This window comes from Dipodomys ordii, unplaced genomic scaffold, assembly GCF_000151885.1.
Source record: "Dipodomys ordii isolate 6190 unplaced genomic scaffold, Dord_2.0 Scaffold66, whole genome shotgun sequence".
Lineage (NCBI taxonomy): Eukaryota > Metazoa > Chordata > Mammalia > Rodentia > Heteromyidae > Dipodomys > Dipodomys ordii.
The window spans coordinates 2,945,302-2,961,286 of NW_012267282.1; the positions used below are offsets into that span (position 1 = coordinate 2,945,302).

General features: G+C 53.7%; 1 protein-coding gene across 1 annotated transcript in view; it reads right to left on the minus strand.

Annotated features, from left to right (window-relative positions):
- Dnah10 (dynein, axonemal, heavy chain 10) overlaps positions 1–15,985 on the minus strand; it is a 75,237-nt gene that overhangs the window by 28,656 nt on the left and 30,596 nt on the right. The window contains exons 25-44 of the mRNA XM_013023048.1: positions 15,799–15,921; positions 14,621–14,854; positions 13,613–13,836; positions 11,855–12,124; positions 11,560–11,743; positions 10,643–10,777; positions 9,804–9,956; positions 9,469–9,657; positions 8,893–9,039; positions 8,148–8,339; positions 7,698–7,816; positions 7,125–7,283; positions 6,115–6,250; positions 5,039–5,161; positions 4,268–4,402; positions 3,796–4,012; positions 2,577–2,696; positions 1,884–2,029; positions 1,286–1,438; positions 172–432 (exon numbers count right to left, since the gene is read on the minus strand). Coding sequence (XP_012878502.1) covers positions 172–432; positions 1,286–1,438; positions 1,884–2,029; positions 2,577–2,696; positions 3,796–4,012; positions 4,268–4,402; positions 5,039–5,161; positions 6,115–6,250; positions 7,125–7,283; positions 7,698–7,816; positions 8,148–8,339; positions 8,893–9,039; positions 9,469–9,657; positions 9,804–9,956; positions 10,643–10,777; positions 11,560–11,743; positions 11,855–12,124; positions 13,613–13,836; positions 14,621–14,854; positions 15,799–15,921 — 3,420 coding nt within the window. The remainder of the gene's footprint in view (positions 1–171; positions 433–1,285; positions 1,439–1,883; positions 2,030–2,576; positions 2,697–3,795; positions 4,013–4,267; positions 4,403–5,038; positions 5,162–6,114; positions 6,251–7,124; positions 7,284–7,697; positions 7,817–8,147; positions 8,340–8,892; positions 9,040–9,468; positions 9,658–9,803; positions 9,957–10,642; positions 10,778–11,559; positions 11,744–11,854; positions 12,125–13,612; positions 13,837–14,620; positions 14,855–15,798; positions 15,922–15,985) is intronic.

The following is a 15,985-nucleotide window of genomic DNA, read 5'->3' on the forward strand; positions in this document are numbered from 1 at the left end:
ATGAAAAATATGGATGTTAGACTGTATGACTTTATGACCGCCGTGGCATAAAAAGCTTTTCCTTTGAGTCAGAGAGGACTAAAGCGTGTCATGGCCACAGACCCCGCAGCGGACACTGGGCACTGGGCTTGGGGCGAGGCGAGGGCAGTGGGTGTGGGTGGCGTCCCTCACCGAGGTGTGGCCAGTCAGGATGGAGGAGTAGATTAAGTGCAGAGACTCCTCGGAAGGGAAGGGCACGTTGAAGACGTTGAACAGCGAGATGAACCTCGGGTCCACCTCGTTGCGGCCGCCCCCAGCCTTGCCCATGGCGGCCACAAAGCCCAGGTCTCGGATGCTCTTGCAGTTCAGCTCCTTCCCACGGTCGTACAGGAAGCCTTTCTCCAGCAGCAACTTCAGCAGCGCGATGGGCTGCTGCGTGCCGTACTCGTCCACCTGTGGGAGGGGCACGGGGAGGTGGGGCTGCCAGCAGAACTAAGTCGTCACTCCTGCACTCTCTCTCTCTGGGTACTCTTCCCAGCTCGAAGCTTCTCAATATGTGCAGTGACAGATCCCTTTGTGACATTTTACGTCTGTCTCCCTTACTAGGCTGTAAGCACCATGAGGGCAGTGACGGCCATTCTACACACAGCACCCAACCTGAGGCAGGGGCTCAGCAATGGGAGCAACTGGATGGATGATGGACGGATGGGTAATGGATGGATGGCAGATGGATGGATGGATGGACAGAGGGGTGGGTTGATGGGCGATGGATGGGTGGGTGGTGGATGGGTGGGTGGATGGTAGATGATGGATGATGGATGGGTGGATGGACAGAGGGGTGGGTTGATGGAAGGATGGATGGGCGATGGATGGGTGGATGGGGTGGGTTGATGGAAGGATGGATGGGTGGGTGGATGGTAGATGATGGATGATGGATGGGTGGATGGATGGTAGACGATGGATGGACAGATGGGTGGGTTGATGGAAGGATGGATGGGTGGTGGATGGGTGGATGATGGATGGAAGGATGGATGGGTGGTGGATGGGTGGATGATGGATGGGTGGTGGATGGTAGACGATGGATGGACAGAGGGGTGGGTTGATGGAAGGATGGATGGGTGGATGAATGGGTGGTGGATGGGTGGATGATGGATGGGTGGTGGATGGTAGATGATGGATGATGGATGGGTGGATGGATGGCAGATGAATGGTCAGATGGCCAACAGATGATGGGTGCGTGGGTGGGCACACACCCCTCCCCCTCCTGCCCCACCCCCTGACCCTGCACGCCATCTCCTCAGGGCACCTTTGGCATATTCATATCATCCATGAACACCAGGAGGCGCTTGCCCATGGGCGGGCCATAAGTGTCTTTGGTTCGCTTTTCCACATTTGCTTCTAGGTTTCTCTGGATGTCTAGGGACGTGGTGCGTGAGGAGAAGTTGACAATCAGCACGATCTGAAAGGGAAGGAGGAGAAAGGGAACACCACAGTAACTGTCTGACGCTCACTTTGATCACTCAGTGTGTCTGCCCATTCTGGAGGAACCTGCTGGCTGGGCCCTGTGAACCCTCCTGTGGTTCACCCATTCCTGGGTTCCAAACCAAATCCCCCAATTCAGGTTCACAGGATTTGGAACTCTTTGTGCGGCAGCTGGACTCCCGTGAATGCTTTAACCATTCATTATCCATAAGCTACAAAGGAAGTGACTTTAAAAACACACACATGAGAATGGACTTTGTCTGGCAGCCTGCTATGGTGCTGCCACACCACAGCATGGAAGTCGATGCTGGCACCATGGCCACACCTGTAATCCTAGCTGCTCTAGAGGCTACATGGCACCAACATGCTCTGTGCTGGGCTGACTTGTTACACAGCCATGGATGACTGATACAAAAACTTACATTAGTGTCTTCGTTCAGACCATTGAGGAAGTTCTGGGTGGTGGCTGTCTTAGAAGTGCCAGATTCACCAACAAAAAGAATGGGCTGCTTAATTTTAACCATTTGCTCCAGCATCCAAGTGGTGCGGGTTGTGTCCACTGTGTGAACTGGAAGATGAAGGACGAACATCACCAGGACCCCAAGACTGGTAAGCATTTGGCAACATTATCACAAAACCCCACAGATGGCAGAAAAAGCACCAAGCTGACATGGAGCAACAACTTCAGACAGACAATGGAGAAAACCACTGCCCCAGCCATTGTCTGCTAGCTTCCCTGAGGTCAGGTTCCCCATCTGAAGAGCATGATTTGAGGCATTATGTCTGCGCACAGCTACAGCCCAGGTTTGGAAGTCCCAAGCTGTCTCCAGCTGGTTATCCAGCAGGATTTAATTTTCTTCCTTGGAAGATGTCTTGCCTAGCCCACCCATTCTTACACAGCGGGCTTTGATCTCCACAGGGTCTTGAGAGATGTGTGGTGAACGAGGAACCCCACCCCAGGGAGAGGGGCTGGTGGAGAGCTGCCAAGGGCCCCAGGATGAGGACCCTGAAGTCACCTCCCTGGGGCCTGTGGCTCCTCTGCCCCCACTCCTCTGGTCCAGCCACAGGCCTGCTCCCGTCCACACACAATCAGCCCATGTGTGGCCCCCACTCACCCAGGATGTCCACAAATTTCCTCTGGTGGTCGTGAATATACTCAGGGACGAGCTTATTCCATGGGATCCAGCAGTTCTTCTTGGAATCAAAGTGGAAGTCGTACAAAGTCGGAAGGTGGCCTGTGGTGACAGTGGCCCCGCCAGTGTGACTGGCGTGGACATGGGACCAGTGCCAGCAATGCCCACATCAACTAAGATACTTGATCCTCAGACAGACACTGAGTACCCTTACTGAGTTCCTATCACTACACCTTCTTGGACAGGTGCTTAGTGAGTACTCAGAATGAATGCTACTCTGTCATTTGGGACCAACATTGGCTGCTTGCTGATGGATACTCACTAAGTCTTTTCCTGGGGAATATAAGAGTGCAATACAGAGCCCAGCCTGCCCCTACACCTGTGGAGGGTGGGAGGTGGAGGGTGGGACACGAGCAGAGGCTGAGGATTCTCAGTGCAGAGCTTCAAGTTCTGCCATAGAGAAGCAAGGCACAAGGTCCCCACACAAAAGCACCACGATGGGTATGGAAGAGGTGAAAAGAGCACCAGGGGTCACTGGCAGCCCTCTCTGCCATCCCAGGGTGCTCTGCAAACCTATTCCCAGGTGAACTCATGCACAGATGGCGTTATGGGACCCTACCACCAAAGCTATGTGGACACATTCCATGTACAGAGCCAGGCACCCCTACCATGGCATCCTGACGGTTCACAAACCCAAATGGGATTGCCCACAGCACACAGACTGGGGAACAGGAGCCCCAGGAATGAATAAATGATGAACAAATGATTGCATGCAGCTACAGACAGACAGGAAGCTCAAATGGAGGAAATGAAGAGGCAGTGGAATGTGGGAGGGGCAGAGGCCTTTGCCCAGCCAGGGGGTGAGGGCGTGGGCTGCCCCAGGTGCTCAGACACCCAGGGACTAGGCATGTGCAACGACACGCTCAAACTGGAGACATTCTGACCAGTGTTTTCTTAACAGAAGTACATGGGCAGAAAGCTCATGCTGGCAGAAATATGGAGAAGAGTTCGAAACCTCTGCTCGTAACCCTAGCTATTCAGGAAGCTGAGATCTGAGGATCATAGTTCAAATCCAGCATCTAGGTCCTTAGTTCAAGCTCCAGGACCAACACACACACACACACACACACACACACACACACGAACGCCCAGTGGGCAGGAATGCAGGTAACAGGTAACAGTACTGGCACTCAGTTCTTACCTGGCAGCTCCCCAGGCTTGGCCCAAACCCCGTCGGCTTCAGCGGTGGGCAGGGATGCGAGGCGTTTGATACATTCATCAAATTTTAGCCGCCCGTCCTCCAGCAGCGAGGCGCCCAGCGAGCAGCACAGAGCCTCCAGAAAGAAGCACTCGGTCAGGTCTGGGTCCTCGATTTCCCCCTCGAGCAGTGAGTCCAGCATCTTTGTTAACTGGGTGACCTGGGCCGCAGGAAAATATCCAGTGGAGCAGGGTGAGCCATCTCTGGGCCTCCAAGGGTCAGCTCTGACCCAGCCCTGGATGCCCAGCACATGGGGTCTGCCATATTAGTCTAAGCAGACAGAGCCTAGCACCTTGACTTCCAAGGGTCCCCCAGGCAAGGCTCCCCCCTTTGCCGCCCTCTGCCAAGTGGCGGTTGGCCCCAGTGGCATGTCTGAGGAGCCGTGGGGCTGTCGTTGGCAGCTCTGGCTTCCTACCATGTTCAGGTCCGTCTGTGGGACAATGGTCTTTAGCTTCTCGCCCTGCCTCCCATCCACGAAGCCCTCCAGGATGGCGTCCATGAGGTAGGGCACATACTTCTCAAACAGGTTGTTCAAATCTCTTTGCTCTGCCTAGGGGACAGAGAGCCCCAGACATTTTCCAGGGGTTGTTGACTCTTCATTATTAGTTTAGCTTCTTGGGTTCCCATTTATAGAGTGCTTAGATGACATGGGGATGGGGGGAGGGGGGAGAGTAGGGCTTGACCTTGGGGCCTCACACTCTGGCTTAGCTTTTTCACTCAAGGCTGGTGCTCTATCACATGAGCCACAGCTCCACTTCTGGCTTTTGATACATTCTGAATGGTCCAGTGCTCAGCTGAAGCCATAGGATTATGCACACAACTGAGCCAAAGCACCAGAGCCAGGCGGCTCCTGGCAGTAACAGAGTCTGTCTGGTCTAGGAGTTGTGGAGCACCACCATGGCCACCTCGGCCACCTCAGCCTCGCCTCCCCGGCCGGCCCTCATCCACAGACAGATCCTCTCCTGCACAGCACTGCCACTGGCCATGGTAAAGCCATCAGAGCCATTCTCTAACCACCAGTAGGACCTATCTGATATCCAGTAAGTGCAGCTACCATATTGTCCCCTGATCCAGGCTCAAGGATATTAGCAAGGTCAGGGTCACGGCCTTCCACTACAAACATCCCTCTGGTCTAGCCGCCAACGTTACTAATAACATTTCCATTTAGCTGATGAATAAGTTGTACCTTGTTTTGTATTTGTTGGACCCATTTCTGCCAGTAAGGTTGATATTTCAAGTTTTTAGGATCCACATAAACCATTCCGCACCGAGACACGGTTGCTGGGGAGGCATACTGCAGGTCTCCGACCTGCAGAAAGACATTGAAAGCCATTCATGTCAACCATTCATCTGTCAACCATGAGGCCATGGCTCAAGGCTGTGTCTCACGTGAGATTTTCACTGCTGCACAAATTCCACTTTCATGAGTCTTTTAACTGAATACCTTTATAATGAGATTATGCATCTCTGATACAGTCACATCTTCAACTTTTCCACTGTTATATAATCAATATGAACATAACTATATTGTAGTATATCTGACAAAAAGGGAAGTATAAAGAAAAAATAAATTATCCAAATTATCCCACTTAGAAACAATGCATTTGTGTGTTTTCCTTTACATAATTTTTGTTATTATTTTTAACCTAGTTGAGATGAGGTAGCATAAAACTTAAGTGCAGAGGGCCAGGAAGGTGGCTCAGTGGTAAAGCGCTTGACTTGCATGCTTGAGGCCCTGGGTTCAATTCCTCAGCACCCATAAGCAAAAAAAAAAAAAATACCCAGAAGTGGCGCTGTGGCTCCATATTCACAAAATGTAAATACAGTCCACTCTTAATCAGCTTAGCAATATAGGATTTGAGTACATATTTATCAATAAGCAATGGCTAATGGCTAATTAATAAATCCTCACTTTCATAGTACTCAGCCAATAAAGAATATATAAGCCTAATAAATATAATATATATGTTATATATATAATACATAGCCTACTTTAGAAATAGTGTATTAAGCATGTTACATGTTAAGATAATTAGCAGAAGGAACAACTCCAGTTTTAAAAAAGTCAAAGGAGGGTAAAAAGGGGATACAAAGTAACAGAGTTGTACTTGTGATCAAGCCTTCTGCATTTTTCATAATCACCTGTTCCTGATACTGTTTTAATCAACATCTTTACTAGTTTACTGAACTACTCTTTCCTACCACACTGATAATTTCATTTTTAAGTTAAAGAACTGATGGGAAGTAACTTGTGTCACTCGCCTCAAAGAGCAGCGCGCAGTGCGCCTGGAGCCGGATGCGCTCCCCGTTGGCCAGGGTCAGCAGCTTGTTGTCGTCCATCACAGAGTTCATGTTCTCTACCCACAGAGCGTCCACGTCCCCATCAAACAAGATGTACCTGCAGATACCAGGCCGGGGACCACTGATGCTGGGGCACTTCCAGTTACAGAACATACCGGAGCCTGCCCATCCCTGTCCAATACCATCCCCGAGTTTCTAGCCAGGGTCGGACACAATACTGTCCTGCATCTGGTGTAGCCACAGCGCACTAAAAACCATCCAAGTTCATTAACAATGGTAAGGAGTCAGGGAACTTCAAAGTGACAGGCCCGACCATCTGCTGAGACCCACCTCCCCACACTCCATTCTTAAAGTAGAGGCTGAGCCCGGTGCTGGTCATTCACACCTGTAATCTTAGCTATTCAGAAGGTTCAAAGCCAACCCAGGTGGAAAAGCCCATGACACTCTTATCTCCAATAAACCACCACCAAAAAAAAAAAAGAGGCAAAAGTGCCTCTGGTGAGCTGCTAATGGCACCTCGCTGGGGCGCTGGTCAGCTGTACTCGTGATTAATCATGAAATCACTCCTGACAAAGCTCAACTTCTATCAAAGAGCCGAGCAGAGGCTGGGGCTTGGGGCCTCTGGCATTCTCCCATGATGCTTTGCCTCACTGTGGGGATCTGGCAGCCTGGCACAGCGGCTGATTCAAGGGCTCATACATCCCAGGTCTGAGTCCCCAGGGTTGGCACAGCCTTCTTACCTTCTCTTGGCTGGGTAAAGCCAGGTGAGCCCCAACACCTACCACATGGCGTGAGGCCCATCAGGATCACAGGGCAAAAGCTCCAAGATGGTCCCATGCTTTGTACAAGGGGGTGCCCGGGTCCAGCCCACATCACACAGGTCCCCAGGCTCACCACCACCGACACCTGTGCCCTTCCCCTCCCCCTCCACACCCCATCCCACCCCCTCTGCCATTGACAAAGGCTCTCACTTGCGCTCCTTCTTATCTGTCGGCTTGTTGATCTCTCGGAAGATGTTTGACAACACCCCGTCTGTCCAGTCTCGGGTGGTGGGGTCCAGGATGCCATAGAGCTCGATGACGCTTACAGCCTTGGGGTTCAGGATGTACAGCTTCGTCATCAGCCCAAGCCTAAACCACAAGGGCGCTGTCAGCCGAGGCTCTGGCTGGAGCCAGAGTCCAGTCCGCAGCTCGCGACATGACCCATGCTCCGCAGGCTCCCACGCGTTGCTGGGGGTTTTCATTAGGGTAAAGGAGCCAGGGAGCCGGGACACAGTGGAAGCACAGCTTTGCCTCGCAATGTCAGGAGGCTGACTTCCATGCACAGTAGGTCTGCGCGTATGTAACGCTGCCTCCCGGTGGAAGAGCGCTTACACGGGGGGCATCTGCTCTGGGTGCAGACTTTATAAACACACTGGTTTAGGTATTTCCTTCCTAAAGACTGTGATTCATCCAAGGAAACTAAACTCAGGGTTCATGTTAACAAATAAACAAGAAGACTGTATGCCCCCCGCCCCCCACGGCAGTGCCTCATCACACACTCACTTAGTCTGGGCCTGACACAGGGCGTTAATGACCACGGACTTGCCACCTCCCGTGGGCCCCACCACCATCGTAGTGTGGCGGGTAAGCATGGTCTCGAACATCTGGACCACTTTATCCACCTGTGGGACAGAAACCAGCCGCCTTCAACTCATCTTTCAGCACGCATGTAGTTGCAATCTTACAGAATACCAAGACTATCTCATTTTTTTTTAATGGTTAACGTAGTAAAATTGTTTTTCAAGGACTCAGATCTTCCTCCCTCTGCCTTCCGAGTGCGGGGATTACAGGCATGCACTACCATACCTGACTAAACTTTTGTATTATGTGTATCTTAGCACAATTTTAAATGAGAGCAGATGACTATGGTGTTACAACTTATATTCCAAGCTACAACAACTATGAGCGAGCAGCTGGAAGCCGCAGGAAGCCCGGCGTCACTCCACACACGACCTGGACTGGCAGGAGTATGTAGCCGCTGTCCTCCAGCACCTGCTCCACAGCGTCGTTGAAATCAGGGTAGCGCACACGAGGACAGTCCAGGCCCGGAAACAGGTCGGAGATCAAGCCGAGGAACAGAGGCACGTCCTCAAATACAAACTTGGGCAGGTTCATGTCCCGCAGGGCTCGCATGAGCACCACGTCCTGGAGGAGCACGCAGAGGCCAGGAGGGTTTCATGGTGCCCAGGGCTCACCTGGAGCCTCCGGAGCACAGCACCAAGAACTTTACACTAGGCTACATCTTTTTTTTTTTCTTTTTGTAGGTTGTGGGGCCTGAACTCTGGGCCTGGGCGCTGTCCCTCAGCTCTTCAGCTCAAGGCTAGCGCTCTACCACTTGAGCCACAGTGCCATTTCTGGTTTTCTGGTGGTTAGTTAGAGATAAGTGTCTCATGGATTTTCCTGCCCGGGCTGGCTTTGAACCTTGATCCTCAGACCTTAGCCTCCTGAGTAGCTAGGACAGCACCCAGCTTGCTACATCTGTATAGGACACAAGGATGAGGACTGGAGGTTGTGCATCTCCCTAGCAACCATGGATGGGCAGGAGGGGGGTTAGGAGGGAGGGCAAGGCCCAGCAAGTGAGAACAGCCTGGACTTCAAGTTCCAGGATGAGCATCACTAAGCACTAGCACTGTGTACTAAGCACGGAGCACTGCCATCCCTCGCCCCCTGCCGGCCCTGGTGTGCTGGGCAGCCCTACCTCTTGCAGGTCGGCGGAGCCCCTCTTCAGCTCGCCGGCCATCACCAGCACGGACTTGAGGGCGCGGAGCCCGAAGTCGTAATGGTGCTGTTTGGACAGCTGCTCCCGGGCCAGCTTGTACAGCACCGTCATCTTCTTGGCCAGCGTCTTCACACAGCGCAGAAGAACCACGCGTTGGGGCGGGGAGGGGAGGAGGAAAATTCCCTGGGTTCACAAATTCTGGCTCTAAGGCCCGAGTGCTAGGGCTGGGGCAGCGTGAATGGGACGGGCTATGTCCTGACTGCAGCGCCATCCACGCGTGGAACAGAGGCATTACCGCAGTAACACCCGTAGAGCAGCCCCGAGTTGGCCACACCACGCCACGCCACGCCTGGTCTGCGTGCTGCCTCGTGGCCACCCAGCTCCCACCCCAGGGGATCAAGGGATTCAGAGCAAATGCTGTCCTTCAGACAGTAAGGAGGAGAGGGCAGACAGGAGGCAGGGTTGACATGGCGCCCACACACAGGCCTGGGCACACGAGGTCTGGGACCCCTCCTGGGACCCTACCCCCACCCGTGGCCCTGGGCCGGGCCCCACCTTGGCCCACAGGAAGCCCTCGGAGAAGAGCATGATCTCACAGATCTGCTGCAGGTCAGGCACGATGACCACCACGGGCCGGAAGAGCGCCTTCACCGACTCGGGCAGCTCTGTGCGGCCCGCGTAGCCGGGGTTCATGGTGATGAAGATGCCCATGCGCGAGTCCAGGGAGATCTCCTGCCCTTCAAACTGGGGCCACAGGAAGGGGTCACAGGCAGGGGGAGTCACATGGCATGTGACAGCAGGGAGGGGCGGGGTCGGCCACATGGCACGAAGTGGATCCCACGTCCCACCCCACGTCCTGCCCGGCCGCCCGGCATCCCGCCCCGCATCACCTGGAAGGTGGTAAGCTGGTGGATGAGCGCGTTCCGGATGGTCTGGATCTGGGAGGAGATGACGGACAGCACCGAGGCGTCGATCCGGTTGAACTCGTCGAAGCAGCCCCATGCCCCACACTGGGCCAGGCCAGAGAAGATCTTCCCCACCGCCTAGGGCAACAGGAAGGCATCTTCTAACTTAACACCACCAGCAGGTGGCAGTTGGCAGCTGGCTGGCACTCACTCACAGATCTTTCTAGCAAGCTTTCCCAGGCCTCTCATAAGCAGTACCCACACTGAATCTTACAAATCAGGATTTGTAAGCCAGGTACCAGTGGCTCATGCCTGTAATCCCAGCTACTCAGAAGGCTGAGATCTGAGGATCCAAGTTCAAAGCCAGCCTAGGCAAGAAAGTCCATGAAACTCTAATCTCTAATTAACTAGCAAAAAGCCAGAAGTGGAGCTGTGGCTCAAGTGGTTGAGTGCCAGTCATGAGCAAAAAAAAAAAAAAAAAAAAAAAGAGCAAGTACAAGCCCTAGCATGCGCACACACACACGTACATGCACACAAGTATACTTGTAAACCTGATTTCTGGCAAGCCACAGTACCACTTCCTCTGGCTTCTCTTGAAATACTGAAGGTCTAGCACGTGGGTCTGCCTTCAGAAGCCATGAACTGCGACTGAGCAGTGACGCCCTCTACAGGCTAGAGCCTGATCTCCAGCCTGCCACACTTCTGCTGTCGGTCATCTTGCCCGGCCCACTCCCCAGGTAGGTACACCCCAGCTCTTTGACGCCGAGGCCCACCTCCGCTGCCATCTTGCAGAATGAGGCTGGCCCCACTCCAGGTGGCCTTACCTTGTAATCCATGCCTTCACCACAGTTGGTGACAACACACAGCAAGCCCAGGGCTTTCGCCAGGTCTTTGGTGGTCTCTGTCTTTCCAGTCCCTGCAGGGCCAGCAGGGGCCCCTCCCAGGTACATGGACAGGGCCTAGGAACCAGGGGCAAGACACATGTCTCCTGACCACATGAGGAGGCAGTGTCCCTTCAAAATGTTGCCTTTGGGCTGTGACAACACATGCAGAATTCACACGCACACACGCACACACGCACACACTCACACTCGTTCATACGCACAAGCTTGCTCACACACATACACATACTCAGCATCACATGTCAACTTGACTGATTAACAGTTGTACATCTGGGGGCCAGGCATGGTAGTACATGCCTATAATCCCAGCTACTCAAAAGGTGGAGAGAGGTTTGAGGTCTGAGGTCAGCCTAGGCAAAAGTGTGAGAACCTATCTGAAAACAAAAACCAAACAAAACTAAGAGCAAAAGGACTGGGGCATGGTTCGAGTGGAAGAGCCTTTGCCTGAGAGCATGAGGCCCTGAGTTCAAATCCCAGTAACATGGTAAAACATTATTCATGGCTCCTGTGAGGGGGTTTGGTGGGAGGTGGGCATTTGCAGTAGAAACTGGGTAGAGTGGGAGGAACTCCCAGCGAGGGTGATGTTCTCCAGTCCCCAAGGACTGAAGGGACAGAAGGCCAAAGCCAGCCTCGCCCAGCCTGTTCCCACCGCTGCCGCCATCCCAGGGGACACGTCACCCTGGAGCTGAGCCCTGAGCAACTCCTGGAGTCAAAGCCACAGGGTGTGCAGTCAGGGCATGCTGGCCTTGGGGGTCACTGCCTCCAGCCTGTCCCCCCCACCCCCCCGCCAGTCATGCAGCCCATCCCAGCCGCCCGATGGTGACGGTCCACCCGGCCACCTGCGTGAGCGTCAGGTAGATGCGGTCGGTGAGCGGCGTGATGACCAGGCGTCCGTTGAGGCCCATGTACTCATAGCCGTAGCCGAAGGTGCCGGTGCACTGGCGGATGTTCAGCTCGTCTGGCTCCCGGTCCCAGTAGAAGCGCAGCTGGCTCTCCCACTCGAACTCCTGCGCCTCGAGGATGCTGGGCGGATGCAGCGAGGAGGACAGGGAAGAAGAGGAGGAGGAAGTGAGGCTGAGCTGTGAAGGAACCACGAGGCATCTTCGCCCGCCCCCCACACACACCGGGACTCACCTGCCCCTTATGAAGGAGTCCACGATGTCCCTGGCATGCACATCGATGATCAGCACAGTGTTGTACTTCTTCCGGTCATTCCTGCTCAGGGGCAGCGTGATCCTGGTGACCAGCTCGTCGATCTGCTGGTGCATCTTCTTGCCATAGGTCTTCATGGCCTGCTTGTCTCCTTTCTGCACCTTGTGGAACACGTCCTCCACCTCCCACGTCCACCACACCTGGCTGGCGGCCAGCACCACCATGCCCTGGTACAGCAGCATCCAGTCGACTCTGGGACAGGGATGGAAAACAGAATCTACTTCTCTGAGGCACAGAATGGGAGCTCATGCCTGTAATCCCGGCAGCTCAGGAGGTAAAATGCCAGCTGGATTGAGGTTTGAGGTCAGCTAGGGCAAAAGTCACTAAGACATCCCGCCACCCCTCTCCTCACCCCCCATCCCACCATCTTAACTAGGAAGCCAGGCTTGATGGTACATTCCTGGAATCCAAGCTACACAGAGCCTCATGGCCCACGCTAGCCTGGTGCAGCATCTAGAGATGCTATCGGGGAAAAATAGCCCAAGGACAAAAGGGCTAGGAGTGTGCCTCAAGTGGCAGAGTACTCTAGCAGACTCAAAGCCTTGAGTTCAAAACCCCAGACCACCATCTTTTTTGCATACTTCTTCATTCTGGAATAGGAGATGCAACTTTACATAAGAAATGGCAGTGAGCCGGGCGCCAGTGGCTCACGCCTGTAATTCTAGCTATTGGGTAGGATGACATCTGAGGACCAAGGTTCAAAGCCAGCCCGGGCAGAAAAGTCCATGAGACTCTTATCTCCAATTAACCACTAGAAAATTGGAAGTGGCGCTGTAGCTTAAGCAGTAGAGCGCTCGCCTTGAGCTGACGAGTGCAGGGACAGCGCCTAAGCCCAGCGTTCAAGCCCCATGACCCACAAAAAAAGAAAAGAAAAAAGAAAGAAATGGCAGTGAGACACTAGCTACAAAGCAAAATACAAAAAACAAAACAAAACAAAAACCCGTGCTGTTCCTATTCCTGACGGGGCAGAAAGACGACCAGCCACTTCCAGATCATCCTTGCATTTGTGGCTGAAAGGAGAGAATCCAGCAGGAAAGCGGCTCATCCACACCCAAGCCACCTTCTCCTTCCCCTTCCTAATTGACCCAAGTCTGGGAGTGCAGGGAGGGCCTGTCTCCCCAGAAATGGTGTCCTCACATTCAAGTCCCTGCACATTGCTTTTCTCATTCTCACAGGCCTGCCTTGAGGTCACCAGATATCTGGAGATTCTATTTCCAATGAACCAGCAAAAAAGCTGGAACTAGATCTGTGTCTCAAGTAGCAGAGTGCCAGCCACAAGTGAAAGAGCTGAGCAAGAGCAAGAGGCCCTGAGTTCAAGTCGAGGAGGAGGAGGATGAGGAAGAGCAAGGAGGAGGAGGCAGAGGAGGTGACAGTGACAAAGAAGAAGGTGACGGCTCATTTGGGGTTGAGGGCAGGGCATGGTGAAGCATTTGGGTTTGAGGGCAGGGCGTGGTGAAGCATGCGTGTGATCCCAATATGCAGGAGATTGTGAGTTCAAGGTCGGCTCTGGCAAAGTTAGCAAGACTCCCTCAGAAGCAAGCAGACAGACAAGGCATGGAGCGTGTAGTTCAAATGGCAGAGTACTTCCCTAACAAGTACAAGGCTAGGAGGAGGAAGGCTAGGAGGAGGAAGGCTGGGAGGGGGAGGGGGGACCCCCCATGGCTGGGGGGGCGCTCTCACCGGCTGCGGTCCTCACAGTAGCGGAAGATGGCCTCCTTGGTGATGAGGCGGTTGGTCCTCCTCATCTCCACGAGCACGGCCGTCATCCAGTCCTCCACGCGGCCCTCGGCCCGGATGATCTTCCGGAAGTCCATGACTTCCCCTTCGGCGGAGATCATGCCCAGCACCAGCTTCTCCCCACTCTCCCCGTCGTTGAATTTCAGCAGGGCAATGTTGTCGTACATCTGCAAGCCAGCGCAACGCCATGGGCGGCTGACCCCGCGTGCCCTGTGCTGGACAGAGCTGCGGTGGAGCCAGAAAGGCAGACTCTCAGGGGGCCAGATGCATGGCTCAACCCGGGGGAGGCAGACTGAGGTTTAAACACCCCGGCTGGAGGACTAGACACCTGGGTGAACGGGCAATCAAGGCAAGGTGCTCCCCGCCCCGCCTCACAGTTAGTGGGTAATAGTCAGGGTGACGTCCACTGACACATGTGAGAAGGATGCCCAGAGAGGTGCCATAATTTGCCCAACATCACACAGCAAATGTCTGTGGACTTGAACCCAGGCAGTCTGGCTCAAGAAGCCATGTGCTAAAACTGTGGCTTTACTCTCAGTGGCCTACTTGTTTATAGTATTCATCTCTGTGCATTTATGTATTTGTTTTTAGTTTCTCAAAAAAGGAACACAAGTTTTTGGCCTCTGTAAAGGGACCACAAACAGGTGAGTCCTGGTGTAATGTCACACGAGGTGACATTACATGATCCTAGAGTTCCCCTGAAACATGGCTACCATTCCATCACCCACCATCACACACTTCCGGATAGAAACTCCCTGCAGAGACTAGGTGCAAATCACAGTGAGGAAGCCAACCCAGAGAGTTCCCTGAGGGAGCCCTAGCCCTGCCCTTGGCCTTGTGCTCAGACCTTGGCCTGGGCCATGGCCTTCATCAAGTACTGTAACCATGATCTGTTCCCTGCCCTTGACATTGTACTCTGACCATGACCTGTGGCCCAACCCCGGCCCTGACCTTGATCATGTGCTCCTGCACACACAGCGGGTCGCTGTTGCCCAGGATGCTCAGCAGCTCGTCATCAGAGATGAAGAAGAACCTGGGGAAGGCATTCCGCTTGGAGTCCAGGTAGTCGTTGAGGCTCTTCTGGCACTTCTCCAGGCCATCACTGATGTTCTCCAGGTCGCTGAGACGGTTCGGGGCCTCGCAGCACCGCTTGATCACGGGGTCCTTCAGGGTCTCGCTCATGATCTGCACAGGGCAGGAGAGAGTAGTCAGCCAAGGCTGGCAGAGGCCCCATCCTGACAGACAGCACTGACCAGGGTGAGAAACAGAGCAACAGCCACGCAGCACCACACCCAGGAGAGCGCCAAGAGCCAGCATGTGCCAGACCATCGTCCTTACGCCACGCGTGCTCAGCTGCGGGCTCCACGCATGGTCCCCTGATCTCTGATTCCATTTTCCGTCTGTCCAGGAGAGGACTTCAGACTATGTTGTTCACATGTCCCGCCCCCCCCCCCCAACACACACACTCTAACAGTGCTGTATGCAGTGGGTACTCCAGCAATGCTGTGGAAGGAATGGAGGCAGAAGCCCCATTATGGGTGCCTGTATCTACAGAGAATCGTCCTGCTGCTCTTTTCTTTTCATTTCTTTTCTTTTCTGTGTGTGCCAGTCCTGAGGCTTGAACTGAGGAACTGGGCACTGTCCCTAAACTTTTTGGCTTAAGGCAAGCGCTCTACCACTTGAGCTATAGCACCACTTCTGGTTTTCTGGTGGTTCATTGGAGATAAGAGTCTCACAGACTTTCCTGCCCAGGATGGCTTCAAACCACAATCCAGATCTCAGCCTCCTGAGTAGCTAGGATTACAGACGTGAGCCACCACTCCCAACTCAAATACTACTTTTTTTTAGGGCGGGGGTCCGGTTGTGGTACCTGAACTCTGGGCCTAGGCTCTGTCCCTCAGCTCTTCAGCTCAAGGCTAGTGCTCTACCACTTAAGCCAGAGCGCCACTTCCAGCCCTCAAATACTTTTATAACGAAAAAAAAAAAAAAGCACCTGTCATCTGCCCCAGCTAATGACCAAAGTTGTACAAGACACATTAAAGTGACAGGTAATGACTGGAAGTGCAGACAGCCCGCCATGCACGCTCTGCCCCTGCCCACTCTCCCACATCGCCACGATGGCCACTTGCCCTTTTAAACACTCTGTCGATGTTGTCAAACTTTTTTGCTTCTTCAGGAAGTTGTGATCTTATGTCTCCACCAATGAAGATGCTCTCGAGGTACATCCACTTCCTCTGAACCAGCATCCAGAGCTGAAATGGTCCAGGTCGTGTCACAGGGGTGAAGGGGGCAGGTGTGGGCCCCACCCCCACCCCA